At 48.1% G+C, this 27,981-nt stretch overlaps 1 protein-coding gene across 2 annotated transcripts; it reads left to right on the plus strand.

Annotated features, from left to right (window-relative positions):
- Positions 1–16,521: 16,521 nt before the first annotated feature.
- On the plus strand, positions 16,522–27,896 carry ARHGEF15 (Rho guanine nucleotide exchange factor 15). 2 transcript variants are annotated; one of them, XM_081161899.1, is made up of 16 exons: positions 16,522–16,623; positions 18,605–19,266; positions 19,560–19,892; positions 20,139–20,193; positions 21,036–21,094; positions 21,193–21,404; positions 21,503–21,663; positions 21,842–21,994; positions 22,109–22,238; positions 23,563–23,637; positions 23,742–23,834; positions 23,923–24,083; positions 24,180–24,332; positions 24,476–24,558; positions 24,670–24,774; positions 26,009–27,896. In XM_081161899.1, the coding sequence occupies exons 2-16, from the start codon at positions 18,654–18,656 to the stop codon at positions 26,158–26,160; spliced, it is 2,538 nt and encodes an 845-aa protein (XP_081018025.1). In that variant the 5' UTR covers positions 16,522–16,623; positions 18,605–18,653; the 3' UTR covers positions 26,161–27,896. The 2 variants fall into 2 exon arrangements, with proteins under 2 accessions (XP_081018025.1, XP_081018026.1); XM_081161900.1 differs by lacking the exon at positions 16,522–16,623 and adding an exon at positions 17,111–17,156.
- The last annotated feature ends 85 nt before the right edge of the window (positions 27,897–27,981 follow it).

Here is a 27,981-nt window from a genome sequence, read left to right on the forward strand (position 1 = left end):
TAAGAAGCCAAGAGTAGGCAACTCAGATTAACATTTCAGTATCCTGTTATTTCAAAATACCTAGATATTTAATAATTTTTATTATTTAACCCAGCAAAACTCCAATCTTAAGTTACCAAAGACTTTGGAATATATATATAATTGTTACTGAAAAGCCTTATAAAGACCCTTCATTTCAGTTATATCTAATTTATTATGTCTCAACAACCTTGAGATTTTAAAGCCAATTATTTTCCTAGGCATTTTTCTTGGCAAATTTTGTAACTCCTGAGCCTCAGGAAGCCTTAAAGTGAGAATACCTTTTTTCTCTTCTTCGTCACAGAGTGGGTGTGTCCCCTCCCCCTGCCTGAGGGCATTTTGGCAGCTCTGGCCCTTCTGGGAGAAAACTTAGGGGGTTTAAAAAGATTTCCCATATTTTCCTTTCTGAGTAGAATATGACATCTTGTACATAAGAAGAGATCTTCTCCTATTTTAAAACAGAAAGAAAACAACTGCTAAAGTAAATGAGTGAGTGCTCTCAAAAGGAGGGACTGGGACAGTAGCCTTAGCATCTTTATCTCACAGGAACCCAGCACAGCAAAAGACCTCCCGTCTAAGGGGTGCAAAGCCCAGACAGACAGGATTCCCAGTGTCCACAAATGGCAGACTTAAGCAGACTAAGTCCCTATAAGGACAAAAGCTAACAAAGAACATCTACAACCAAAGTCACACTGCAGACAGACAAACAAAACTCTCACTAGCGAAGCATTTCAGGCTGATGACGCTTCGAGAGCAGAGCAGGGCAGCAAGTTCCTGCAATCCCCTCCTCCTCCCTGGGTTCAGCCCACCACAAGAAGCTGGGGACTCCAGCAAAGTGGGATATGATTCTATCTCTAAACAAATTCTAAGCAAGACTGTAGGCAAGGTTACACAAGGCAAAACCACCCTAATATACAATATTTTCAAATGCACACAACAGACGACATACAACAGACAACCATTTGCAGCTTACCACGCACAGCCAGACAGAACACCAGATCGAATGCCCTGCACCACACAGGGCCACGTCTCGACCCTAACCTGATCAGGCTTGGGTGCGGAGACCAGGCAGGGACCGTGAGAGGCAGCTTGCAACCAGGAGCTGGCCAAGCTCACCCCAGATAGCAGACAACAGACTACAGACAGCAGATGCCCCTCTTTACAGGGTTACAGAAGCATAAATGGACCTATCAGCCAGAATGTGGCCCAGCGGGCTGCCAGGTGGGGTTGCAGTGCACTTCCCATGCTTTTCGAGTTATACAACACCCACAAACAACAGAAAGAGAGACAGAAGGTACCTTAAACATGCCACTCCTGGCTTATAATGTCCGGGACTTACAGATCAGATCGGAACAGGCGCGCCAAGAGTGCAGATCCAACCAACAGCGAAGGCGACTGGGAAAGCTCGGAAGCGCTTAAGGAAAGTCCCCGCGTTAAATGACTCGGCAGCTGCTGGGAGTTTCCACCGGCGCTGGCCCGAAGCCTCCCAAGTCCAGGCAGCCACCCGGAGTCCGTCGGCGCTCCCCGATGGGGATACCTTAGGGCTCGGAGGAGGGTCCGGGCAGAGTTGCCAAAATATGTTACTGGGAAGCCCCGGTGGGGCTCAGGGCTGCCTGTCACTGAATCCAATTCAACAGAGGCAGGGTTGAATCCTATAAGGCCTTTATTGAGAAGGCTGGCCAACCAAGAAGACAGGAGCAGAACATCCCAAACCTGTCTTAGGAGTAGCCTGAAGGATTGGGTTATATGGGGCAAACGGGCTGGCAATGGAATGCAGCTAATGCAGTCCTGGAAGTCATTCTTTTGATCTTGGTCGCCTGGTAATGTCTTGATAAGGTGATACCTTAACCCATTGCTCACAGCTGAGCCACCTCCTTAATTGCTTCAGTCCCCATCAAGGGGAGTGCAGGGTGCAAAGGCCTAGGAGAAAGAATCCTAAGGAAAAAAACCACTTAAATCCCTGCTTACATAAGTATAAGTGTTCTACAATTTTATAAATAATATAATTATATTTCAGATTTATTCAGGTGCTCAATCTTTGGAAATTATAAGTGCCCCTTTCAGCAGCACCTAGGTATTTATTAGAGATGAACATTTTCTAGTCCCACCCTAGATCTCCTGTACCAGAAACTACGGAGGTGAAGCCTTACAATATGCTTTAGCAAACCGTCTAGGTAATTCTGATGTATGCTAAAGATTTATCTTTAATATCCAGGTGGCCTAGAGATAGACAATTTTTAAAAATATATCTTTATTGATTTCCAAGAGAGGAAAGGAGAGGGAGAGAGAGAGATAGAAACATCAATGATGAGAGAGTCACTGATCGGCTGCCTCCTGCACGCCCCCGCCTGGGGATCGAGCCAGCAACCGGGGCATATGCCCTGACCAGGAATTGAACCCCAATTGCCCTGACCCTAGGTCAACGCTCAACCGCTGAACCACGCCTGGCCGGGCAAGATAGACAATTTTTAAAGTGTTATTATTTTTTAAAAATAAGCTTCATTTTTAGAAGTCTTAGATTTACAGAAAGATTGTACAGATAGTATAAGAGTTCCCATATACCCCAATTCAGTTCCCTTATTGTTATTAACATCTTATATTAATGTGATGTTTTGTTAGAATTATGAACCAATATTGAAACATTATTACTAACTAAAGTCCATGCTTTATACAGATTTTCTTCACTTTTGCTTAAAGTTTTTTTTCTGTTCCAGGACCCCATCCAGGATACCATATTACACTTAGTTGTTATATCTCCTTAGGCTCCTCTTATTTGTGACAGTTTCTCAGATTTTCCTTGTTTTTGTTTTTAAATATGTCTTTATTGATTTCAGAGAGAGGAAAGGAGAGGGAGAGAGAGAGAAACATCAATGGTGAGAGAGTCGTTGATCGGCTGCCTCCTGCTCGCCCCCTGCTGGGGATCAAGCTGCAACCCGGGCATGTGCCCTGCCCGGGAACGGATCCCCACTGAGCCACACCGGCCAGGCTTCCTTGCTTTTGATAACCTTGACAGTTTTGAGGAGTACTGGTCAGGTGTTTTATAGAATGTCCCTCTATTGCTGTTGTTTTTTTCTCATGACTGGACTGAAGTTATGGGTTTTGGGGAGGAAGACCCCAGAAGTAACTGCCATTTATCACATCATGTGAAGGGTCCATTAATATTTTTTTAAAGTAAATTTAAAGCATTTTCTTACTTTCTGGCTATATAAGATACTCCAGGCTCATTTTGTGTTTTCTTCCCCAGTCCTAGAATCAGTCATTTCTCCAAGAAGCCTTTGTTTCTTTTATTGAAACCAAAATCTGGGCACTGGGTGTGCTTGTTGCTATTGTGTTGTCATTGCTTCTAGACCCTCTCAGCTGAGAGAGCAAGTAAATATATTTGTGTATATTAACACATGTATGCATACATATCTGTAGATATTTCTGTATGTAATCATCTGTATTTAGGCTAAACATGAGTTCATACTAATGTTCCGACTCTATAATCTGTTAGCACAGGGATCATTCTTGTCACCTCTCTGTGCTTATCTGTAAACTCTCATTCTAACAGTGAGAAACCTGGCTCCTACCATATGCCATCTATTTGTTTAATTGTTCAGTTTCAGTATACAAAAATCGGAGCCTCAGAATTGTTAGCGCATAACAGCATGGGAAATTACTTTATGAACTAGGGTACAGTGCTTAAGTGCAGTTCCTTTTGCCTTTAGTCTTAGGGATTCCATTCATTTCCAAAGTTATGTAGGCCAACACTCTCCCTCCTCCCTGTAGTAAAGATATTTCATACATTCCTTATACAGTTACATTTAGCCACATTCCGTATTCTTTCTTGGGATCCCTTGACCTCCTAAATGATTTTTTAAAATTTACATATATTAAGGTTCACTCTTTGTGCTGTAAAGTTCTAAGGGTTTTTTTTTGTTTGTTTGTTTGTTTGGTTCTAAGGGTTTTGACAAATGCCTTACAGCAGTGATTTTCAAACGCTGTGCCTCAAGAATTTTTGAATATGCAATACCTGACTATTTAGTCAGGGGCACTGACCTCTTTTCCCTTATCATATAAAAAAAATAAAGAAAGAGAGACAGAGAGAGAGAAAGAGGAAGGAAGGAAGGAAGGAAGGAAGGAAGGAAGGAAGGAAGGAAGGAAGAAAGAAAGAAAGAAAGAAAGAAAGAAAGAAAGAAAGAAAGAAAGAAAGAAAGAAAGAAAGAAGAAAGAAAAACAGCCCTGGTCGGTTTGACTCAGTGGTTAGAGAGTCGGCCTGTGGACTGAACAGTCCCCGGGTTTGATCCCAGCCAAGGGCACATACCTTGGTTGCAGGATCCATCCTCTCCCCCCCCGCCCCCCCCCCCTACTGTCAGGGTGCGTGCAGGAGACAACCAACCTCTCTCACAGCAATGTTTCTCTCTCTCCCTTCTCTCTGAAAAGCAATGAAAGAAATATCCTCCAGTGAGGATTAAAAAAAAAAATTAAAAACAGCCAACACAACAATAGCCAACTGGTGTGAATGTCCTGTCTTGAACCATAAATATATAGGTTATAGAATAGAGTTGCATCTTATTGGTCACATGGCATAATAAGTTTGCATCTGATTTGTTAATTCTTTTTTTTTTTTTTAATATATCTTTATTGATTTCAGAGAGAGGAAAGGAGAGGGAGAGAGAGAGAGAAACATCAATGATGAGAAAGTCATTGATTGAGCCCGCAACCGGGCATGTGCCCTGACCAGGAATCGAACCCCGATTGCCTAGATCCTAGGTCGACGCTCAACCGCTGAGCCACGCCCGGCCGGGCTGATTTGTTAATTCTTGGTACCAGGAATCCTTATATACAAGTATAGGCACCTGACTTTTTAAAAGGTCACTTTGGAGCAAAAAGAGTAGGTAATTACTATTATTATTTTTTTGTAAATCAATCGAAATTATACCTATCTTTTTGTCAGGTTAGCAAAAAATATATTTTTTGGTGTGCTGCAGAATTTTAGTAATCAGTTTATGTGTGCCATGAGATGAAAAAGGTTGAAAATCGCTGCATTATAGTATTATACAGAATAATCTCACCAACCTAAAAAAAATCCCCTGTATTTCACCTATTCAGCCCTCCCTGGCAACCAATATTTTTCTACTGTCTCTATATTTTTGCCTTTTCTAGAATATTACATAGTTGAAATCATAAGGCATATAGCCTTTTCAGACTGGCTTCTTTGACTTAGCAATATGCATTTAAGGTTCATCCATGTCTTTTTGTGACTTGATAGCTCATTAAAATTTTTTTAAATTGAATTTATTGGGGTGACATTGGTTAATAAAATTATATAGGTTTCAAGTGTACATTTCCATAATACATCATCTGTATTTTGTATTGTGTGTTCAGCACCCGAAGTTGAGTCTCCTTCCGTCAGCATTTAGCCGCCCCTACCCTCTTCGATCTCCTCCCTCCCCCCTTCCCTCTGGTAATCACCATCCTGTTGTCTGTGTCTATGAATTGAATTGGTTGGGTTTTTTTCCTCAATCCCTTCGCCTTTTTCACCCAGCCCCCCAGCCCCGTTGCTCTCTGACAGCTGTCAGTCTGTTCTCCGTATCTATGAGTCTGTATCTACTTTGTTTACTTATTTTGTTCATTAGATTCCACATATAAGTGAAATCTTATGGTATTTGTTTTTCTCTGACTGGCTTATTTCACTCTCCAGGTCCATCCATGCTGTCCCAAAAGGTAAGATTTCCTTCTTTTTCATGGCTGAGTAGAATTCCATTCTGTAAAAGTACCACAGCTTTTTCCCCCCCTCAAATCCTCACCCGAATATGCTTACTGATTTTAGGGAGGGTGGGGGAGAGAGAGAGAGAGAGAGAGAAACGTCGATGTTCATGTCAATTGGTTAGGTCGATTGGTTGGATCAAACCTGGCAGCCTCGGTATGTGTCCCGACCAGGAATTGAACCACAGCCTTTTGGTGTGCAGGACAACATTTCAACCAACTGAGCCACACCAGTTGGGGTTAAATGCATCACAACTTTTCTTATCCACTCATCCACGGGTGGACACTTGGGCGGCTTCCAAATCTTTGCTATTGTAAACAACCCTGCAGTGAACATAGGGGTGCATATATTCTTTTGAATTAGTGTTTTAGGTTTCTTTGGATATACACCAGAAGTGAAATTGCTGGGTCACAGGCAGGTCCATTTTTAATTTTTTGAGGACCCTCCATACTGTTTTCCACAGTGGCTGCACCAGTCATTCCCACCAGCAGTGCACAGGGCTCCCTTCTCTCCACACCCTCTCTAATACTTGTTTGTTAATTTACTGATGGCAGCCATTCTGACAGGTGTAAGGTGATATCTCATTGTGGTTTTAATTTGCATTTTTCTGGTGATTAGTGACTTTGAGCATCTTTTCATATGTCTCTTGGCAATCTGTATGTCCTCTTTGGAGAAGTGTCTATTCAGGTCCTTTGCCCATTTTAAAAATTGGATTGTTTGGGTTTTTTTGGTGGTGTTATATAAGCTCTTTATAAATTTTGGATATTAAGTCCTTATCAGATATATCATTGGTGAATATGTTCTCCCATTCAGTGGGTTGTCTTTTCATTTTGTTAATGGTTACCTTTGCTCAGCCAAAACTTTTTAGTTTGAGGTGGTCCCATTTGTTAATTTTTTCTTTTGTTTCCCTTCCTCAAAGAGATATATATATTGCTACAATAAATGTCAGAGATGCCCAGCTGGTGTGGTTCAGCGGTTGAGTGTCGACCTAGGATCCAGGCGATCAGGGTTCGATTCCCGGTCAGGGCACATACCCGAGTTGCAAGCTCAATCCCCAGTGGGGGGGTGTGCAGGAGGCAGCCAATCAATGACTCTCATCATGGGTGTTTCTATCTCTCTCTCTCCCTCCCCCTTCCTCTCTCTGGAATCAATAAAGATATATTAAAAAAAAAAAAAAAGTCAGAGATTTTACTGGATTTTTACGGATTTGAGTCTTACATGTATTTAAGTTCATTTTAAGTTTTTTCTTGTATATGGTGTTTAGAAGGTGGTCTAGTTTTATTTTTTTGCACATTTTTGCCCAATTTTCCCAACACCATTTATTGAATAGACTCTCTTTATCCCACTGTATGTTCTTGCCCTTTTTGTCAAATATTACTTGACTATGAAGGCATGGGTTTATGTCTGGACTCTCTAATCTTTTTTTAAAAGATTTTTTATTGACTTTTTTTTTTCCTTGGAGGGGAAAGGGAGAGAGAGAGAGAGAGAAAGAGAGAAAACACTGATTTGAAGGCATAATATCTATCGACTGCCTCCCCTACTGGGGATCGAGTCCACAACCAGGGCATGAGCCCTGGCTGGAAATCGGTCCCGACAACCCCCAGGTACAACGGATGACGCCCAACCAACTAAGCCAGGCCAGGGCTGGGGCTTTCTATTCTGTTCCATTGAGCTATATGTCTGTTTTTATGCCAGTACCAGGCTGTTTTGATTACTATAGCCTTGTAATATAGTTTGATACCAGGTAGCGTGATTCCTCCAACTTTATTCTTCTTTGCCAAGATTTCTGTGGCTATTTGACATCTTTTGTGTTTCCATATAAAATTTTGGAATATTTGTTCTAGTTCTGTGAAATACTCCATTCGTATCTTGATAGGAATTGCATTGAATCTATAGATTGCTTTGGGTAGAGTGGACATTTTAATGATGTTAATTCTTCCTATCCTTGAACGCGATATATGCTTCCACTTATTTGTTTGTTCTTCAGCTTTTTTCTTCAGTGTCTTATAATTTTCCATGTACAGGTCTTTTACATCCTTGGTTAAGTTTACTCCTAGGTTTTTTTTTGGTGTGTGTGTGTTTTTTGGTGCAATTGTGAATGGGATTGTTTTCTTAGTTTCCCTTTCTCATAGTTCATTACTGGTGTAAAAAATGCAACTGAATTCTGGATATTTATTTTGTATCCTGCTACTTTACTGAATTCATTTATCAGTTCTAGTAGTTTTGAGGGAATCTTTAGAGTTCTCTCCATATATGTCCTCTGCAAATAATGACAGTTTTCCTTCTCCCTTTCCAATTCAAATGCCTTTTATTTCTTCTTTTTGTCTGATTGTTGTGGCGCGGAATTCTAATACTATGTTGAATAAGAATCCCTGTCTTGCCCTGGCCAGTTTGGCTCAGTGGTTAGAGTGTCGACCGGCAGCTTGAAGGGTCCTGGGTTCGATTCCAGCCAAAGGTATGTATCTTGGTTGCAGGCTCGATTCCCAGTTGGGGCAGGTGCAGGATGCAATCAATCGATATATTTCTCTCACATTGATGTCTCTCTCTCTCTCCCTCCCACTCTCTCTGAAAAGCAATGTAAAAAATATCCTCAGGTGAGGATTAAAAAAAAAAAGAATCCCTGTCTTGTTTCTGATCTTAAGGGGCACACTTTTAGATTTTGCCTGTTGAGTATGATGTTGGCTGTGGATAGCTCATTTCTTTTTATCACTGGATAATATTCCATTTTATGAATGTACCAAAGTTTGTTTACCCATTCATGTATGGAAAGACATGTCAGTTGCTTCCAGTTGTTGGTGCTGACGACTAAAGCTGCTATAAATATTTGTGTGAGTTTTTATATAAACATTAATTTTCAAATTAGTTAATACCTAGGAATACAATTGCTGAATTGAGTGGTAAAACCATGTTAAACTTTGTAAGAAACTGTCAAACTCTCTTCCAAAGTGGCTGTGCCGTTTTGCATTCTCTCCAGCAGTGATTTCTCTACATCCCTGTTAGCATCTGATAGTGCCAGTTTTTTAAAAAAATATATCTTTATTGATTTCAGAGAGAGGAAAGGAGAGGGAGAGAGAGAGATAGAAACATCAATGATGAGAGAGTCACTGATCGAGCCCGCAACCCAGGCATGTGCCCTGACCGGGAATCGAACCCCGATCGCCCGGATCCTAGGTCGACGCTCAACTGCTGAGCCCTGCCTGGCTGGGCAGTGTCAGGTTTTTTTTATTTTAATTTTTAATTTTAGTCATTCTAATAGGCGTGTATTAGTATCTTCTGTTTTTTATTTTTTTAATCCTCACCTGAGGATATGCTTTCACTGATTTTTTTACAGAGAGAGGAAGAGGGAGAGAGAGAGAGAAGAGAAACATCAATTGGCTGCCTCCCCCTGCACATGCCCCAACTGGGATGGAACCTGAAACCCAGGTATGTGCCCTGACTGGAAATTGAACCTGCAACCCTTTGGTGTATGGGGTGATGCTCCAACCAGCTGACCCACCCGGCCAGGGCTCTCCTGCTTTTTATTTTTAGTTGTATTTTATTTTATTGTTGACAGTATTGCAAACATCTCCCATTTTCTCCCTTTTTGTCCCCCTCCACCCAACCCCCATTGTTTTAATTAGAAATTTCCTAGTGGCAAATGATGGTGAGCATCTTCTCATATGCTTTTTGCCACCTGCATATCTTATTTCGGCTTTATTGTGATGTTATTGACATATAACATATGTAAGCTTAAGATGTTCAATTTGATGATTTGATAAACATATATACACATATTTTGTAACAATTACCACAATAAGGTTAACACCTGTATTCTCTCACATAATTACCTTCTGTGTGTGTGTGTGTGGTGATAACTTTTAAGATCTACTCTCAATAACTTTCAAGTATGTAATTCAGTATTGTTAATTATTGCCATTCTGTACATTAGATCCCCAGAACTTATTTACCTTACAGCTGGGAATTTATACCCTTGTGTATCTTTTTTAATGAGGTATCTGCTCAAATCTTTTCCCCATTTGAAAACTGGGTTTTCTTATTGTTGAGTTTAAAAATTATTTGCGTATTTTGGATAACATTCCTTTATCAGACAATGTGTTTTGCAAATGTTTACTCTCAATCTATGACTTGTCTTTTCATTCTCTTTACAGTGTCCTTTGCAGAGCAGAAGTTTTAAATTATAATAAAGCCTAACATCAATTTTTTTCTTTCATGGATTGTGCTTTTAGTATTATATCTAAAAATGTATTGCCAAACCCAAGGTTACTTAGATTATCTCCTATATTTTCTTCTAAAAATTTTATAGTTTTACATTTTATGTTTAGGCCTCTGATCTTTTTTGAGTGCGAATGATATAAAATCTGTGCCTAGATTATTGTTATTATTTTTTTACATATGATGTCCAACTGTTCCAGCAAGTTTTGTTGAAAAGACTATCCTTTCTCCATTGAATTGCCTTTGCTCCTGTATCAAAAATCAGTTGGCTATATTTGTGTAGGCCTATTTCTGGGCCCTTAATTTTCTTCCATTGATCTATGTGTCTATTTTTTTTTTTTTTTAATATATCTTTATTGATTTCAGAGAGAGGAAGGGAGAGGGAGAGAGATAGAAGCATCAATGATGAGGGAATCATTGATCGGCTGCCTCTTGCATGCCCCCAGCTGGGGATCAAGCCTGCAACCCAGGCATGTGCCCTGACCGGGAATTGAACTGTGACCTCCTGGATCTTGCTGAGCCACCCCACCTGGCTATATGTCTATTCTTTTGCTAGTACCACCCTGTCTTGATTACTGTAAACTAATACCCCTTTTTCCTGGGTATGAATGTTCCCAAAACAAATGTGAGAGGGGTGCAGGGGAACACAAAGGTGGGCCCCAGGTGTCTGAGAGGTTTGGAACTACAGAGAATAGAGGGAAGTTGAAGCAGAGGCTTGGTGGGCACCAGCCTGTGCCTCCTCTGTACCTCTTTGGCTGCCAGGCCCTACAACTGAAGTACTAAGACTCTACCTGGTGACACTTGGACAGACTCTTCTATCCTCACCTGGATGAGAACCTGTATCGATTCCCAGAGGGGACCAGCCTCTCCTCACTGCGCCATTCCTGATTTATCCCACGTCACAGGCAGACTACCTACCACTAACGGCTTTCTAGGCAGAAAAGAGGGTCCAGGTGTCCTGTGCTCCATGAAGGATTCAGTTGGAATTCAGGGTCCTGGCCCTACCAGAGGCCAGTTGGACTCAACACTTCTTTTATCTTGAGCTCCTCTCCCCTTGTAAAGGGTTTTTGTTGTTGTTGTTGTAAGTGATAGAAACCCAGCTCATACTAGCTTACAAAAAGGGAATTTACTGACTCACAAAACTGAAAAGCGCGAACATAGATATGACTTCAGGCCAGTGGGATCAGGGACTCAGACCTGTCTCTGCCTCTCCCCTTTGTTGGCTTTACTTTCAAGCCACCTCACTGTCAGCCACCAGCAGCTCCAGGTCTGTGTTCCACCTGCTTAGCATCCCCAGTGGAAAGAGAGTGTTATGATTTCCTATCGCTACATAACGAATCAACTCAAAACAAAAGCTCATGAGTCTGTGGATCAAGAATTCGGGCAGGGCTTAGTAGGACTGCTTCGTGTAGTGTCACATAGGTGCTTCACTGGGGCTGGAGGATCCAAGATGGCCTTGCCCACATGTCTTAAAACCTCAGTCCTAGCTGATGGCTGGGGCATCCTGGTTCTGCAAATGGCTTTTCTCTTCACATGGCCTCTCACCACTCAGTAGTCTAACCCACAGTCCTGTACATGGTGGCTAGTTTCCAAGAGAACAAAGTGGAAGCTGCCAGTCTTCTTAAGACCTAGGCCCCAAAGAGGCAGTGTCACTTCCTTTGCATTTTCTCAATCAAAGTAAGTCGCAGGGTCAGCCCTGATTGAGTTGGAGAGAAAATAGATCCTTCCTCTTAAGGGGAGGAGTGGCAAAGCTACATTGCAAAAGGGCATTTGTATGGGAGGGATTGTTGCAGCCCATCTTTGAAAATAATCTACCAGAGAGTAGAGTCACTTTTCCAATAATTTGAGTAGAATCCTGTGTGGATTATGCTTTGGCCCTGCTTGTCTCACATGCTCATTTGTGAATCAATCTCAGTATTGAGGGAAGAAAGACTGTGTTGACTGGCTGCTTCTGAGCTATGCATTCTCCCAGAATGGGTCATATGGACCAGAATGATGGAGGGGCAGTCCTCCTCAAAAAAACAGGCGCTGGTACCAGAAGAGGGGGGCAATTGGGTATGAAACTGGTTAAAACTATTGCTATCCACTCCCCGACCATTGCTCAGAAACCTTCAGTGCCTGTTCTGCTCTGTCGGGTTCCCTACAGTATGGACTCTCTCTATTCCTCCAGCCTCATTCACACCCCTCTCTCTTTTATCTGAGCTTCCCTTTCAAAGTTCTCCAGATACTTTCTTTTCCACTGTGCCTGTGCTTCTGTGGTCTCCCCAAATGGTCACCCATGCCTTGCCCGTGAGCATGTCCAAACTCTACCTGATTTTCTAGGAACGGCCTAAGTGCCTCTCCTCCATGAACCCTTTCCTAACAGCCAGGAGAGTGACATAAGGAAGACTGAAGAAAGGTAAAGGCCACCAGATGTGGAGGTAAAGATGCAAAAGACCTGAGGACTCCTTCATTCTTCCAGAAAATCTTCAAGCAAAATCAAAACCAATCACAGTGAACCTTCTAGGGTTACTTTGTTAATCATATTTCAAATTGGAGGTGTTTTGTTTTGTACAAAGAAGTTCACTGCAGCATTAATTGTAATGGCAAAAACTAGAGGCTTCCCAAATGTCCTGCACCAGGGAATGAATTGTAATCGTCAAGGTTGTTTCAGCAATAAGTGACAGAAACCCAGCTCAAACTGGCTTAAGCACAAAAGTGAATTCAGTGGCTTAGGAACCCGGACAGTCAAGGGACTCAAATGATGTCAGGCCACCGCCATCTCTTGGCTTAGCTTCCTTTGGGTGTAGGGCTCATTCTCTCCCACTATTGACCAGTTTCCTCCATTGTGGGGGAAGAGAGGCCAAGACACAGATTGTCCCAGGCTTATATTATTCCTCCTTTGTGACCTTGGAGGGAAGAGAAAGCTGCTCTGGCTCAGGGCAGCAGGAGGCTGTCGTGGTTTGGGTGACTTGCTCATCCTGGGACCAGTGTCTGTGGCCAAAGCAATGGGATACTGTGACTGACCAAACCTGGCCAGGTGGCCAGGAGGAGGCTGTTGTGGTTGGCTGTCCCACTAGAACCCTATGGAGCAGGGTGGGGGGTGGAGAGTCTCCAAAAAGACTTGTACTGCTGTTACCAGGATGACAAAATCTAGTTGAGGCAATATTACATTCCAGGAAATGGTATAGTTAGAAAGACCATGTAGCAACATGAAAAATGGTTATAAAGCAATGCTAAGAGAAGAAGGCAGAATACAGACTTGACACTATGATGGCACCTTTGGAATATGAAAATATAGAAATCCTTTGCTTTGTGGGGGGGGGGGGGAGATTATCATTACATTAAAAACCTTCAGTACCTTTGCAGAAACAGTTGACCAATAAATAAAGTATGTTTGTGCAAAAATAATATGGCATATATCACATGATATGATTTTCAGAGCTCAGTTGTAACAGGCACCTTTTTACTGCAGACATTTCAGGCACAGGCACATGGAAAAAGCTGTATTGCAGATTTTATACAGGGTGGTTTAAGAGGCATCAGGCATCTACCTCTCTCCCTAGCCCCCGCCCCCCAAATACACAGCAGCCCAGGAAATCAGTCCCACTGAAATCTCCTGAATATGCAGTCTTCTCAAACAGCACATCGGCCAGCCCTGTACCCAGGGCAGCCAGGCAACCTCTGGGGGTCTGAGGGAGTCCTTCTTTCCTATACAGGAGGGAAGGAGGTATACAGAAGGTCAGGTATAGCTGTGGCGCCCTCACCAATCCTAAAATCCTGAACAGGCCACAAGCCCAAGTCCTGGGTTTGGTTCTAGCCTCCAGCTGCTACTTTACCACCAGGTTTACATCACCAGGTCTCAGGGCTAAAGGGCTAGATTTGCCCTAGGCAAGGCCTCTGTCCCCCAAACTGAGGAGCATAAACTGTCCCAATAGCTAAGACTTCCTGGGATTTAAGACAAGTGAGTGCTGAGGGAGGAAATAGAAGGAGGCCTAAAGATGCCTTGCAGAGAGAGGTCTGAGGGGTGAGAAACCCAAAGCACGAGTCCCTCAAACTCAGATTGCCTTTAGAGGCTGGCTGTTCTGGGCACTTGTCTTTGAGCAATATCTGAAGCAAAATCTGAGCTGCCTTCTTCTTGGCTTGGGGTTTGTGGGCACCCTGGATGTGATCCTGACCTGGAGATAGAATAGGTCCCTGTCCCTCAAATCTCTGCTCATCCTTGGTCTTGCTAGGCCCTCGGTACCAGGATGGCAAATCCTAGTTGATGCAATAGAGGACCATACAGAGGGCCTGAACCTGATGGACCATTTATTCTCAAGGCCTCTCCATGTTCGGTAGGCTGGTGGTCCTGTGACATGCTGCCGTGCTGGAGTTTCTGGAAGGGAGGGCTAGACAACTTCTCCACGATGGCAACTTTCCCCTGGAACTGCTGTGCTTCTGACATAAGGCACGACACATAGATGCAAATTGTGCTAGTTGGGTTCAGTCCTTAGCAAATAACTGGTAGCAATGTTGAATGAAGCTGGATCCAATCTGCTCCCAGTTGGCTTGTCTCTCATTCTGGAGCTCTACCCGGCCTCCCTCAACCCCAACAGTCTGCAGGCTGACTGAGGCCAGGCTGCTGGAGGAGCAGAAATGACCCTGATGTCCTCTCACCCACTGAGCACTAGCCTTCCCTGACCCGTAGGTCTTTGAGGGGCTGGCCCAATGGCAGCAGCAGCAGCAATGGCAACCCAGGGGGGTCTACTGAGCTCAGTTTCTTTTTGGAATTGGATGAGGCATAGATAAATAGATGGCGGTTTGTATAGACTTGAAAAGTCATGGTTTTCATCTTTGTGGTTGCTTTGAGCAGTGGGCCCAATGGAAACTCTTTGTCGGGCGTGTTAGAACATTCTCAGTGTAGCTCCAGGGAGCTTCTGTTCCCCAAATCGTTCTGTCCTGACAGGTGAAAAGCCTCCAGGTGGGCCTATCTGTCCAGGACAGATAGGAGAAAATGAAATGAGCTCAGGCCCACCAGGTAAGACAGGTAAAGGTCCAAGGACAGCCCAACACATCCAATCCCTCTTCTGTGCACTTCCCCCCTCAGACCTGGGGTGGTTCATGCAGTCATCACCAAGTGCCACTCATGTCTGCAGCTAAGAAACACCGCTTTTGGGTTAGCTATCTTTTTAAAAGGTATTTCTGTAAGTAAGTAGCAAAACCGATATATTCCCATTTCAGTAAAAACAATAGAAAACATGATTTGTTTGGCTACACATGTGTATCTAGCTTTCTTGATAGGGTCTCTGAGGCACTTTTGGAAAGAGATTTACTTTCCTAGGAAGCCCAAGAAGATCTAGACATGAGAGCTTGGAGATTGGGTGCCCAGTCCTGGGATGTGTGTGCGTGTGCATGTGTACGTGTGTGACAGAAAACTGCTGGAATCAATAGAATTATGGAACTGCTCTGCAGGGAAGGGGAGTCAGGGAACTAGAGGGCTGTGGGGAGTAGTCAATTCAATTTGGTTCAATTCATCAATAGTAAGCACCATAATAACCTGACCCTGTTCCAGAACTTTGGGGTACATCAGTGAATGAAACAGATAAAGATCCTGCCTCCAGGAAGCTCACTTTCTAATGTAAAAGAAAATTAACTATAAACATGTCAATTTAATAATAAACGATATGGTCTGTTATAATGAATGATCGCTATGAGGGAGCCGGAAGGTCAGGATTCCCGTGTGAGGCTGCGGGCTGCAATTGTAAAGAGAGGTTCAGGAGGCTTCATTGAGAAAGTGATCTGAGCAATGACTTCCAAGAGGTGAGGGAATCATCCATGTGGATGTCTTGCGAAGGAGGATTCCAGGCAGAAGGCACAGCCAGTGCAAAGTCCCTGAGGCAGCAGTGTGCTTGAGAGGAGAGGTTAGGGAGGAGGGAAGGCAGAACAGAGACTTGATAGTCATTGGCTTTTTCTCTGAAGAAAAAGGGGTTAAAACATATTTTTCCCTAGCTTTCTGGCTTTTCTTCCCAGTGTCTGGTCTGTGTGTGTGTGTGTGTGTGTGTGTGTGAAGGCCTGGCAAAGGCAGGCACGGGGTGTAGGCAAAGGCACGGGCAGTTCATAACAGCCCTTCCAATCTTCCTCCTATTACCCTACTTCCCAGACTGGGGTGTGGCTCATTCCACCCCCTCAGCTGTTTCTGTGACACACACCCCCAGCCCTGGAACTCAGCTCCTCAATCATACAGCAAATTAGAGGTGAGAGACCCCCCCACCCCCCACCCCCACCCCGGGGTACTGACTACCAGCCAATCAAAGCCTCCCAGTGGGACCGGGAAAGTCAGAGGCTGGGACCAGAGAGACGGGGATTGAGAATGGTGAGCAGGGGGGAGGGGGGGCAGCAAAGTCACATCCTCCAGAAGGAGACGGAGACATATCTCAGATCTTCCTCCCCCCCCACCCCCACCCCCTACACACACACACACACACACACACACACACACGCGCCTGACACAATGGCCGGGTGGGGCTGAGGAACTGGCTTCCTTTGCGGAGATCTCAATCTGGGCCTTCGGTTCCCGCCCCAGAAACACAGGAACAGACACTCGGAGACCTGGCCCCATGCTCCTTGCTCCAAGGGGCAGGCAGGACAGGCTGAAAATACAAACCGCTTCCAAAAAGATAAAGGTAAATTCAGGGGGAGTTACTGCAGAGTTCGGGAGGGGGAAACCTGGGGAGGGGATCCCTTGGTGTGAAACAGTGGGCTGGCTCAAGCCCAGGGGAACAGGTTGGAAGCTAAAGGGACAGGCAGGCGGGTGAGGTGCGGGAGAGACGGTCAGACATGCCCTGGAAGAGCACACACGGCAGCCCTCGGCTGATACAGAGCTGTCCTACTGTCAGCCCAGCCTGTGCCCTTTTCATCCCATCCTCACCCCACCCGTTCACCTCACCCCTCGAGCCCCCATCTGCACAGCAATGCAGACAGAACGTGCACTTACAGAACAGCCTGCTGCCCACACCCCAGTTTCAGCTTCCCCCAGACCCTGCTAACCTCAGAAACCCAGGGCGCGGGGTCCATCACATCTTCCAGAGCCCGGTGTGCGCATGTGGAGTGGAGTGTGGTTTAGGGGGGTGTCCGGTTGGGAGGAGGACTTGACTCCTGTTTCCTGCTCCTACTCACTCAGCCCTAGGAGGTGACTGAGAGTGGAGGGGACTCAAGGGTAAGTGCTTGGGTCTGATGCCTGGGTCTCTGTGAGGCCAGTGGGGGAGGGGGGATGAAGTAAACAGTAAACAAAGGTACCTGAGAAGGTGGGTGGGATCCCTGAGTGGGGCAGAGCTGGGGAGGGGCTGGCCAGCTAGCTAGGCCACTGCCTGGGGCATTTTGATAAGGGGCTTCCTGCCAGGATACAGAGGCCATTGAGCTGCAAGACTTAGTCCACAGCCTTAGCCCCAACCTTGCCTCATTTCTCAAGAGCCCAATCTGGGGCCTGGAGGGGTCTAACTCTCCTGCTGACTCCTGAAGGGAGCTGGGGTCACCCCCTGTCTCCCAGCCCTGACCCTGCAGTCTTCTCAGGATTACAGCAGCCCTCCCAGAGGGAGGAAGCGCAGCCTAGGTCCTATGTCCTGGTCCCACTTGTTCTTGCCTTCAGTCTGGTCTCCTCACCACCATTCAGGCATCCTGGCAGGACCCGGACTTCCACTGGGGCCTCTTTCTCTGTGACCATATGGGTGGGATAGGGGCAGGCAGGGATAAGAGAACGGGGCAGGAGAGACCATGTCCGGGGCCTCCTGGTCTCTTGGGGTCAGAGGCTCCAGGAATCTTTACGGCAGGAAAAGGAGACTAAAAATAATCCGGAAAGGGAGAGTCCGGAGAGAGGAACTGGGAAATGGGGGGCGGAGGGCCAGTTGGAGCAGGGAAATAGTGATGCATCCCTCACAGCCCAGGCACGAGCACTCGGGCCTGTGTGTGTGCATGCATGTGTGTGTGTGTGTGTGTCTGCGCACATATCCCCACAAAGACAACACATCACACACATAAACCCTCGCACCCCTCTCCCTCCACCCACCCACACTGTATACTCCACTCTCCCACTGCATACCCACCCTCTCAGCACATAACAAATACCCTCTCGAAACACATCATACAACACCCCTTTCACATAGCACTAGAAACAGCACACACAATTAAACCACACTCAAACACACTCACAAACCTTCACAACACACACTACAGACACACAACACAGTTCCTCAAGCAGATGGGTTGCGGCTATACTGGTGAGCTACACTCCCCTTACTGACCCCATTCTCTTGTACCCTCTCCCCCGCTTGGGTCTCTACCGAGGCACCCCCACTCTAGCCTCACTGTCTCCTCCAGCCTGACTGTGGCAGCTGAAGCCAAAAGACAGAGAGAAACACACAGAGAGAAACTGAGGCTGAAAGCCTGCCTGGGAGAGCAGAGGGGCCTCAGGAATGAGGAGGGCGGGTGAGAGGTGGAGAGAGAAGACTGGGAATGGGAAGGAAGGAGAGGATGTGCACCAGCCTTCCCTCCTGACTCCAAATCATGGCTAATTTGCTGGCAAACAATATCTGCTCAGAGGCCTCAGTCTACTCATGGCAGGCCAGGGGTCACACTAAGGGTCTTTCTTTCTCCCTCCCTCTTCCTCAGGGGATGACTCCAGCAGAGCACCCCACTCCTTTGAAGAGCTCAGGGGAAGATGTCAGACCAGTCTCTTCCTATAGCAACACCCCCTACCCAGAAGCCCCCTCGGATCATCCGCCCCCGCCCTCCCTCTCGACCTCGGGCTGCCCAGTCCCCTGGGCCCCCGCACAATGGCTCCTCTCCTCAAGAATCCTCTGTCACCGCCAATGATGCACCAACCCCAATGTGCACCCCCATCTTCTGGGAACCCCCAGCCTCTTCCCTCAAGCCCCCTGCCCTTCTGCCCCCTTCAGCTTCTAAGGCCAGCCTCGACTCCCAGACTTCCCCAGACTCACCTTCTAGTACCCCCAGTCCAGTGTCCCGGCGCTCCATCTCCCCAGAACCTGCTTCCAGGTCTCCAGTCCCCCCTCCCAAACCCTCCGGCTCACCCCGCAGGCCTCTGCCCCTACCCCATACAGCCTCCCCCGTTCCAGCCCAGGATGGCTCTGCCTCTGCCCCAGGCACTGTACGGAGACTGGCTGGCAAATTTGAATGGGGGGCTGAAGGCCGGGTCCAGGCTGCAGATGCCCCGGAGCTAGCTTCCCAAGGGGGAGCTGATGTGAATGGGGAGAGAGAGACTCCCCAGGGCATCCTCATGAGAAGGGGCTCTCAGGAGAATGGCGCTCCGGGTAAGCACTTCATGGGGCAAGGGTGGACTCAATCCAGCTCACCTTTTTTTGTTTTCAGTGCTTTTAGGCTGGGTACTTTCAGGTGCCACATTTTCAAAACTGGACTTTATGTTTGGAAAACCTGATTTCCATATTTCTGGGAGTTTGAAGAGAGTCAGTGTTGAAGAGTAGATGCCTGGGGCTGAACCATGCATGTTCCAGCTGCCGGGCAGGTTAAGGGGGAAGGAGGAGGCCTAGGCAGGGTGGGGCCCAGCCCTAAGGGTCTTTTCCTTAGGACACCCTGTCTCCCACAGATGCTGCCCAGGCCTGCCCTCCCTGCTGTCCCTGTGTCTGCCATGTAGCCCGGCCTGGCCTGGAGCTCCGATGGGTCCCTGTGGGGGGCTTTGAGGATGGCCCCAGGGCACCCTGCCGAGCCTCCCCACTGCGGACCTCCCGCTCCCGCCCCAACCCTTCCAGCAACAGTCACCCCTCAGTGGTCCTCACGTCCTACCGCTCCACTGCTGAGCGCAAGCTCTTGCCACCTCTCAAACCCCCAAAGCCAACTCGGGTCAGGCAGGAGGCCACCAGCTCTGGGGACTCCCCACAGCCAGATCTTGATCTGCCCTCTGAAGATGGAAGCCAAACAGGTACCGGGCCTGGAGGAGTGGATTCTTTGGCTGGGAAGGGAAGGGGTGGAGGTGAAGTGGTCTAAAAATGAACAAACTACAGCTCCCATTAGGCTCTGAGCTTTTTTTGTTCCTCCACCAGCTGCTGCTGTAGGGCTCACGGAAATTGTAGTTTTTATAGTAACAGTCTCTGTTGGGGCAGGAGTCAGGAGTCCTGAGCTGGGGATCCTGGATATTTATTCTCTTCACTCTGGATTCTCTCTCCAGGGAATATTCCGGATGAAACTCCTCAGAACGCCCCTCCGGCAACCATGGAGGGCAGGTACCAAACACCCCAGCCTTACTCCTACCTGAGGGCAGACTCCCTGCCAGGCCTTGCTGAGTCCCACCTCCACAAAGGTGGAGTGAAGAAAGCCTGGGGCTCTAGAGACAGTCCTGGTTTCCTATCTCAGCTCTGTCCCTTATCAGCTATGTGACCTTATGTTAGTCACTTAACCTTTCTGGGTCTCAGGGGGTCAAATGGGGGTTAAGCATACCCACTACTTCAGAGAGTTGTCGGGTATAACATTGGTAAAGAGCATGCCCCTAGTAAGTGCTCCATTTTAGTTCCCCCACTTTAAGCCTCTCTTGTGATTACTGTCTGCGAGTCTATTTGGCAACCACGAACACCTCTTCTGTGTGATCTGGGCTTGTTCATGGTATTAGATTCACCACCATTATCAGAGTTAATCTGAGCCCATTCATTTATTCAACAAACATTAGTGGTGTTTATTCTCCCGGGTTTTTAGCTTGGATAAATGGGTCTGTGGGTGCCAACAGCCAGAACAGGAAACACAGAGCTGCAGGTGAAGGCGAGGTACGAGTTAGGGTCTGATCATGTTGCATCTCACCGAGGCACAGAGAGGACATTTCAGACTGATTGCGGTGTGAGAGAGCTGGAGATAAAGTCTTAGAAGTCTCTGGTACACAGTAGTTGAATAACAGGAGTAGATGGAGCCTGCTTAGTTCAGGGCCTCCCATACAACAGGCACATAAAAAAATCTGGAGTTTGGTCTGGGGAGCACCAGGGTCCCAGCATACAACCTTACACTACCATGTGGTTAGCACCCTTGGAGGTGTGCAACAGGGTGGCTCTGGGGGCTCCATCCCTTTTTCTGTCTGCAGGGATGAGGAGGGCCTGGAGGAGCTGAAGGAGCAGAACTGGGAGCTGCCCCTGCAGGATGGTGAGGCTTCTGGGCCTGGGGAGTCTCTGTTGACCATCAAGCTTGGGGAAGGGCTCTGGGGCACTGGGCTTCCCTAATGTGCTACATCTGCTCTCCAGAACCCCTGTACCAGACCTACCGAGCAGCTGTGCTGTCAGAGGAGCTGTGGGGCATTGGTGAGGATGGGAGTCCCTGTGCAGCAAACCCTGGAGAAGCTCCCACCTTTGCCCGGCTCCCTGGCCCTCGAAACACTTTGTGGCAGGAGCTTCCAGCTGTGCGAGCCAGTGGCCTCCTGGACACCCTCAGCCCCCAGGAGAGGCGCATGCAGGAGGTGGCATACCTGGGGTCTGGCAAGGGCAGGAGTGTGACCCGGGTCCTGGGCTGACTGGGAACTGGGCTTTCCATTTCCACCATGCCCTTCCTCCTCAGAGCCTGTTTGAGGTGGTGACATCCGAAGCCTCCTACCTGCGCTCCTTGAGGCTGCTGACCGACACCTTTGTGCTGAGCCAGGCCCTCCGGGACACGCTTACCCCCCGGGATCACCACACCCTCTTCTCCAACGTGCAGAGAGTCCAGGCAGTCAGCGAGCGGTCAGTGGGGTCCTGCCCTCTCAGCAAACCAGGCCTCAGGCTGCTGAGCGCCCCATAACTTTCACCCTGTTCCAGCGCCTCCCTCCCACAGGCCCAGTTAGTACCCAGCTCTTTCCTCAAGAACCCAGGAGACCTGGCTCTCTGTCCCCCTTCATTGATTGCTCCCCCACCCCTTCAGGTTTCTAGGGACATTACTGTCCCGTGTTCGCTCTTCGCCCCACATCACCGACCTTTGCGACGTGGTGCATGCCCACGCCGTGGGTCCTTTCTCGGTGTATGTGGATTATGTGCGCAACCAGCAGTATCAGGAGGAGACCTACAGCCGCCTTATGTGAGTGTCCCAGAGGCGGGGGCCAGGACACATTCGTGGGAAAGCTGGGGAGCAGGGTCAGGGTTCCGGGGCCTCAAGGCTGGCTAAAGCCAGCAGCCTGGGCCGCTTCTGCAGGGACACAAATGTGCGCTTCTCTGCGGAGCTGCGGAGGCTGCAGAGCCTCCCCAAGTGTGAGCGGCTCCCACTGCCGTCCTTCCTGCTGCTGCCGTTTCAGCGCATCACCCGGCTCCGCATGCTGCTGCAGGTACCGTGTTGGCTCGAGGCCTTTTCTACCCCACGATCTCTGTTAGAGAACTCTCCCCGGGGCCTCCTGCCTGGCCATCACCATCTCCCACTCCACCATGCACACAGGACTTCCCTAAATCAGACCTCTTAATCAGGGCCTCTCAGTCCAGGACCAACCAAACCCTGAGCAGAGCTACCCAAATGTTTGAAGGAGCAATCTGGGTGCAGGAAATGAACCTCTGGCTAGAGACAGGAGTTCTAGACTTGCCTCTGCCACAAACTGACTGATTGATCTTGGGCAAGTCCCGTTCTCTCTCTGGGTCTCAGGGGGAATGTGGTGGGAGGTCTTTGAGATCGCCTCAGTTGTATCTTTCGCTGCACACCTCCCCAATGGGGGTGATAACACCCCAAGGAGGCAAAAATTCATTCTTTGGGAGGTAAAAAAAATCTTAAATATTCCAATGACTGTGGTGCTCCAAAGGGCCATAGTACATAAAAGATATACAGCATATCTGTGGTATTAAAATTTTGAAAAAGGCTCCTTAGCAGGATGATACTGAATTAAAAAAACAACAACATTGAGAAACACTCTCTTATGGCAAAATAGAAACTTTTCCCTAAACCAGGGCACCTAGTGTGGGGATCTCGATGAGAAGAGTTCCCAACTAGATGAGCAGCACCTTTATGTCTCAGTCAGTGTAATATACCCCCAGTGTAGGCAAAATCATCGTAGTTAATAATCATAGTAGTTAAACAGTTATTGAGTGCTCTGTTCTTGGCATGGTCCTAAGTGCTGAATACCCAGTTAACCTTACTAATGACTCTGAGGGGAGAAATCATTATTGACCCCAGTTTATAGATGAGAAAACTGAGGCACAGAGAGGTTAAATAACTTGCCCCAGGTTATCCAGCTAATAATTGGTGGAGACAAATTTTAATTCCAGGCACCTTTAACCATTGTGCTGTATTGTTTGTACTAATAGTTGCGGTTAATAATTATTAAAATAATGGCAACCTTCTTTTCAGCATTTACTATGGGCCAATAATTATGTTAAGTACTTTACCTGCTGAATCCTCACAACAGTGCTATTGGTAGGCCAGGTGGGTACTGTCCCCATTTTACAGATGTGGAAACTGAGGCTCAGAAAGGCAACTTGACTTGCTCAGGGTTAGGCAGATGGTGAGTGGTGAGATCTCTCAGCCTTGTTGAGGTTGGGTCCTCTACCCTGTGAATCCCAAACTGAGAATTTTGCCAAGCCAGGCAAGGGTCCTCTGAGCCGCAGCACCTCTGAATCCCAGGGCCGCAGAGCAGGGGCCCAGTCACCCTTCCTCCCTGTCCTCAGAATATCCTGCACCAGACAGAGGAGGGGTCCAGCCGCCAGGAGAATGCCCAGAAGGCCCTGGGTGCTATCAGCAAGGTGGGTAGCAGGAGATGCTGAAATCAGGGGAGGGGAAGGGGGGGAAGGGGAGAGGGAAGATGTGGAAGGGAGTAGGGGTGGGTGACTCAGCTCCCTGTACCCAGATCATTGAACGCTGCAGTGCTGAGGTGGGGCGCATGAAACAGACTGAGGAGCTGATCCGGCTCACCCAGAGGCTCCGCTTTCACAAAGTTAAGGTTAGCCTCTGCCCACACACCCCGCCTTCCCTTTGCCCATGGCGATGCTATGAAGAAGCCAGAGAACCTCCTCCCTGCTTCCTCCCAGGCCCTGCCCCTGGTCTCCTGGTCGAGGCGCCTGGAGTTGCAAGGGGAGCTGACGGAGTTAGGGTGCCGGAGGGGGGGCGTGCTCTTCACCTCGCGCCCCCGCTTCACTCCCCTCTGCCTGCTGCTCTTTAGTGACCTGCTGCTCATCACTCAGCCTAAGAGGTGAGTCCCAGGGAGGGTGGGAACCCAGGCAGGGGTGGGGAGGAGGAATCCAGTTGGACTTCTGCTCTCCCTCTGAACTTCCTCTTCCCTGGGCAGTGGGCAGCGACTACAGGTGCTGGACTATGCCCATCGCTCCCTGGTTCAGGCCCAGCAGGTTCCAGACCCCTCTGGACCCCCTACATTCCGCCTCTCCCTTCTCAGCAACCACCAGGGCCGCCCCACCCACCGGCTACTTCAAGCTTCGTCCCTGTGAGTTGTGTCTCCTAAAGGGGACCTTCACCTGACCTCTCAGAGCCTACCACCCTCCTCCCCAATCTCTCTCCTCTGTGGCCCCTGCTTAATCCCCAGGAAGATCTCCTGGGCCAATTGTGACCCTCTCTGTGTCCCACCAGATCAGACATGCAGCGCTGGCTGGGAGCCTTCCCCACCCCAGGCCCCCTTCCCTGCTCCCCAGACACCATCTATGAGGACTGTGGTGAGTAACCCCCAGGGGGAAGAGAGAAGGAAAAGTGAGTCTTAAGGGGAATATGAGGCAGAAGCTAAAAAGGGTCTTGATCCTGCTGTAATATCATCCATCCCCATCCAGACTGTTCCCAGGATCTGTGTTCAGAGCCTTCTACACCAGCCAAGACTGAAGGACCGAGTCTGGAGTCCAGGGCTCCCCCCAAGCACCTGCACAAGAGCCCTGAAGGTGAGAGATTCCCTTATTTCTTCATTCAATAAATATGTATTAAGCACCTGTGAGGTGCCGCTCTCTGTCTTAGGCACTGTGAACCAAACACACAGATGTTCCTGTGCCGCTGGAGCATGCATTCTAGTGGAGGAGAAACAATAAAGAATAAATGAGATAAATAATGTATAGTGTGTCCAAAGGCGATGAGTGCTATGGAAAAATGAAAGTGCAGCTGAGTTAAGGAGGTCAGGAGTCCCAGGCTTGGGTGGGTTATAAGTTTCTTTTCTTTTCTTTTTCTTTCTTTTCTTTTTTTCCAGAGAGATAGGAAGGGAGAGGGAGAGAGAGATAGAAACACCCATGATGAAAGAGTCATTGATCGGCTGCTTCCTGCATGCCCCCTACTGGGGATTGAGCCCACAACCCAGGCATGTGCCCTGACTGGGAATTGAACCGTGACCTCTTGATTCATAGGTTGATGCTCAACCACTGAGCCATGCTGGCAGGGCTTCACTGATTTTTAGAAAATGTGGCAGGGAAGGAGGAGGGGGCAGAGAGAAAAAGAGAGAGAATAAAAAACATCCATGTGAGAGACACATCTCTCACATGTTCGACTAAGGCCTGGGATGGAACCCCTAACCCAGGTATGTGCCCTTGGACTGGGAATCAAACCCTTGACCCTTCAGTGCATGGGCCAACACTCGAACCACTGAGCCAAACCAGCCAGGGCTGGGTTATAAGTTTAAATAGGGAGGTTAAGGTGGACCTCAATGAGGAAGCACCATGTCAGCCATGACTTGATGGAGGTGAGGAATTTAGCCACGTGGCATCTAGAGGAAGAATGTTTCAGTCAGAGGCAAGAGTCAGTGCAAAGGCACTGTGGTTAGTGTGTTTAAGGAAACAGTAAGGGGGCAAGTGTGGCTAGAGGGAATGAGGAGAAGGGAGAGAAGCAGAAGAGGTCATAGAGATAACAAGGACCAGATCATGTGGGTTCTTGTAGATCCCTGTAAGGATTCTGGCTCCCACTCTGAGTGAGACAAGCAGCCTTTGCAGGGCTTGGCAGAGGAGTGGCCCTCACCCTCTTTTATGTTATTGTCACCTCCACCTCCAATGGCCTTTCTACCAATGCTCCAGGTTCTCTGCTAATTCCTACACTCACCATGATCCTCAGGCATTAGACCCCATGGTGCCTCCTTTCCCTCCTGACCTGTCCCGTTTCCTGGCTCCACTTGGGCCCGTGTCTCTTTTTCTCCAGGCTGGCTGAAGGGGCTTCCTGGGGCCTTCCCTGCCCAGCTGGTGTGTGAAGTCACAGGGGAACATGAAAGGAGGAGGCATCTTCGCCAGCACCAGAAGCTCCTCGAGGCTGTTGGGCCCTCTTCAGGAACCCCCAGTGCCCCCCAACCCTAATGAATGTGGGGGAGGGGGCACAGGCTGGGACAGCTGGCAGCTGGCACAGAGAGGACAAAGCTCATCCATCTACGGGATTCGCTGTCAGTGGAAACACTACCTCTAGCGGCAACCAATAAGGACCAAGCTTCAGGACAAGGCAGCCAATGAAAACAGGGTTGTCTGAGCCCAGGGGGCGGGGAGAACGAGGGTGGTTTGAGTGTTGCCAATGGAGACAGAGGCTTAGTGCAGAGTTCCAATGGGTGCTGAGCTGGCTGATCTGGACCCAAGAGATCAGCAGTGAACCTGCTGGTTCTACAGCAACAACCAGTCCTACCCTTTGGGTCTAGAAAATACTAGTTTTCGTTCTCAGGGTGCCTCCTGTGTCTTTTCAAGCCACTTTTTCTCTTCTAGAAGAATCCACTGTTTCTCAGAGAATCTGTGAGTGTGTGTGTGTGTGTGTGTGTGTGTGTGTCTGCGTGCATGTGTGTGTATGTACCTGTTGAGTGTGGTATGTGTGTGATCTTACCTCCTCCCAGATGACTGACTGCCCCATTTCTTCCCTCAGCCCCCATTTTAACTATTAGTCTCTCTGAGAAAGACACTAGATCTGAGTGTCAGAGGAGAATTAGTTGTGTGTGGCTTGGCACCCAGAGGCCAGAGCTGGGGATGAGAGCCCTGGGATCTGGGTCTCCTGGAGGCCAGAGCTCCATGACAATTGGAGGGTGATGTTATGGAGCAGACAAGCAGCTTGGCAGAGGAGCCCAAGGGCAGAAGATGGCCAGTAGCTGGGGCCCGAGGTCTCTGGAAGCCCACAAGCCCTTCTCCCTGCTCCAAAGCTTGGCGTCCATAATCTTTGCCAGGAAATCCCCTGACTGAACTATAATCAGCATCCAGCTCACGATTGGGCTTCAGACTGGCTCTTGAACCCAGGTTTGGGTGAAGAAACGGAAGCTGTGGATCATGGTTCAGCTGCTGAACCTCCAGGGGTTTCTTGCCTTCATCCTGGTCCTCTTGAAGAAACATGGGGCTAAGCAGTGGGCAGAGAATGGAGAGCAGTGTTGCTGCCCAACCCTCTCCAGAGTGTCTGCTTCCAGATGAGAACTGCCCCCGGTGATGCCAGAAGGAGGTGAGGGACCGAGAGAGAGTGGAGCAGACAGTTGCTGGGGTGTGGGGCCCAGGTCTGGCACAAGGCCTTCCCTGAGCTAGGCCATCACACCTTCCCTTCAGCTCATGCATAGCAACTTGCCCAAGACAGAAACTGCCACGCTGACCACAAGAGGTGTAGGGATTCTGGGAGACTGAGGAAAAAAGACACTGGCATTTGGCATGTTTATGACTTTGAAGATTCACCTAGCACAGTGCCTGGCATATGAGAAACCCTCAATAAATGTTGGTGGAGCTGTATTGAAGCTCTTCAGGGAACTGTGTGCTTAAGAAGCAGTGATTTCCAAATGTGGCTTTATAAAGTGGGTAGGGCTTGTTGGAAAGGGATTCTTTGAGAGCAGAGGTCAGTTCTGCTGGGAACTGGGCTTGGAGACTAGGCGCAAGGCCCCAGGGTGTCAACCTACTCACAGATGCTTGGGGATCTGAGGCTGAGGTGGTGGTGGACTTACAGATGCTGGGGTGGAGGGCTCCTGCAGGTTGGGGAAGAAGACAGGCCATGGCCAGTTATGACTTGGGCTCCAGCAGGGGGTGAAGATGTAGGGAGCAGGACAAAAAGGGTGGTCAGCAATAAAGGTCTTTCCTGACGAGTCAAGCATCTCTGTGTTTAATTCAACCAATTCTGCACCTATTTATTGAATGCCTTCTAGGTGCCAGGCACTGTTCTAGGATCTGGGA

The sequence above is a fragment of the Miniopterus schreibersii genome, assembly GCF_964146895.1.
Source record: "Miniopterus schreibersii genome assembly, chromosome: 16".
NCBI classification, from domain to species: Eukaryota; Metazoa; Chordata; class Mammalia; order Chiroptera; family Miniopteridae; genus Miniopterus; species Miniopterus schreibersii.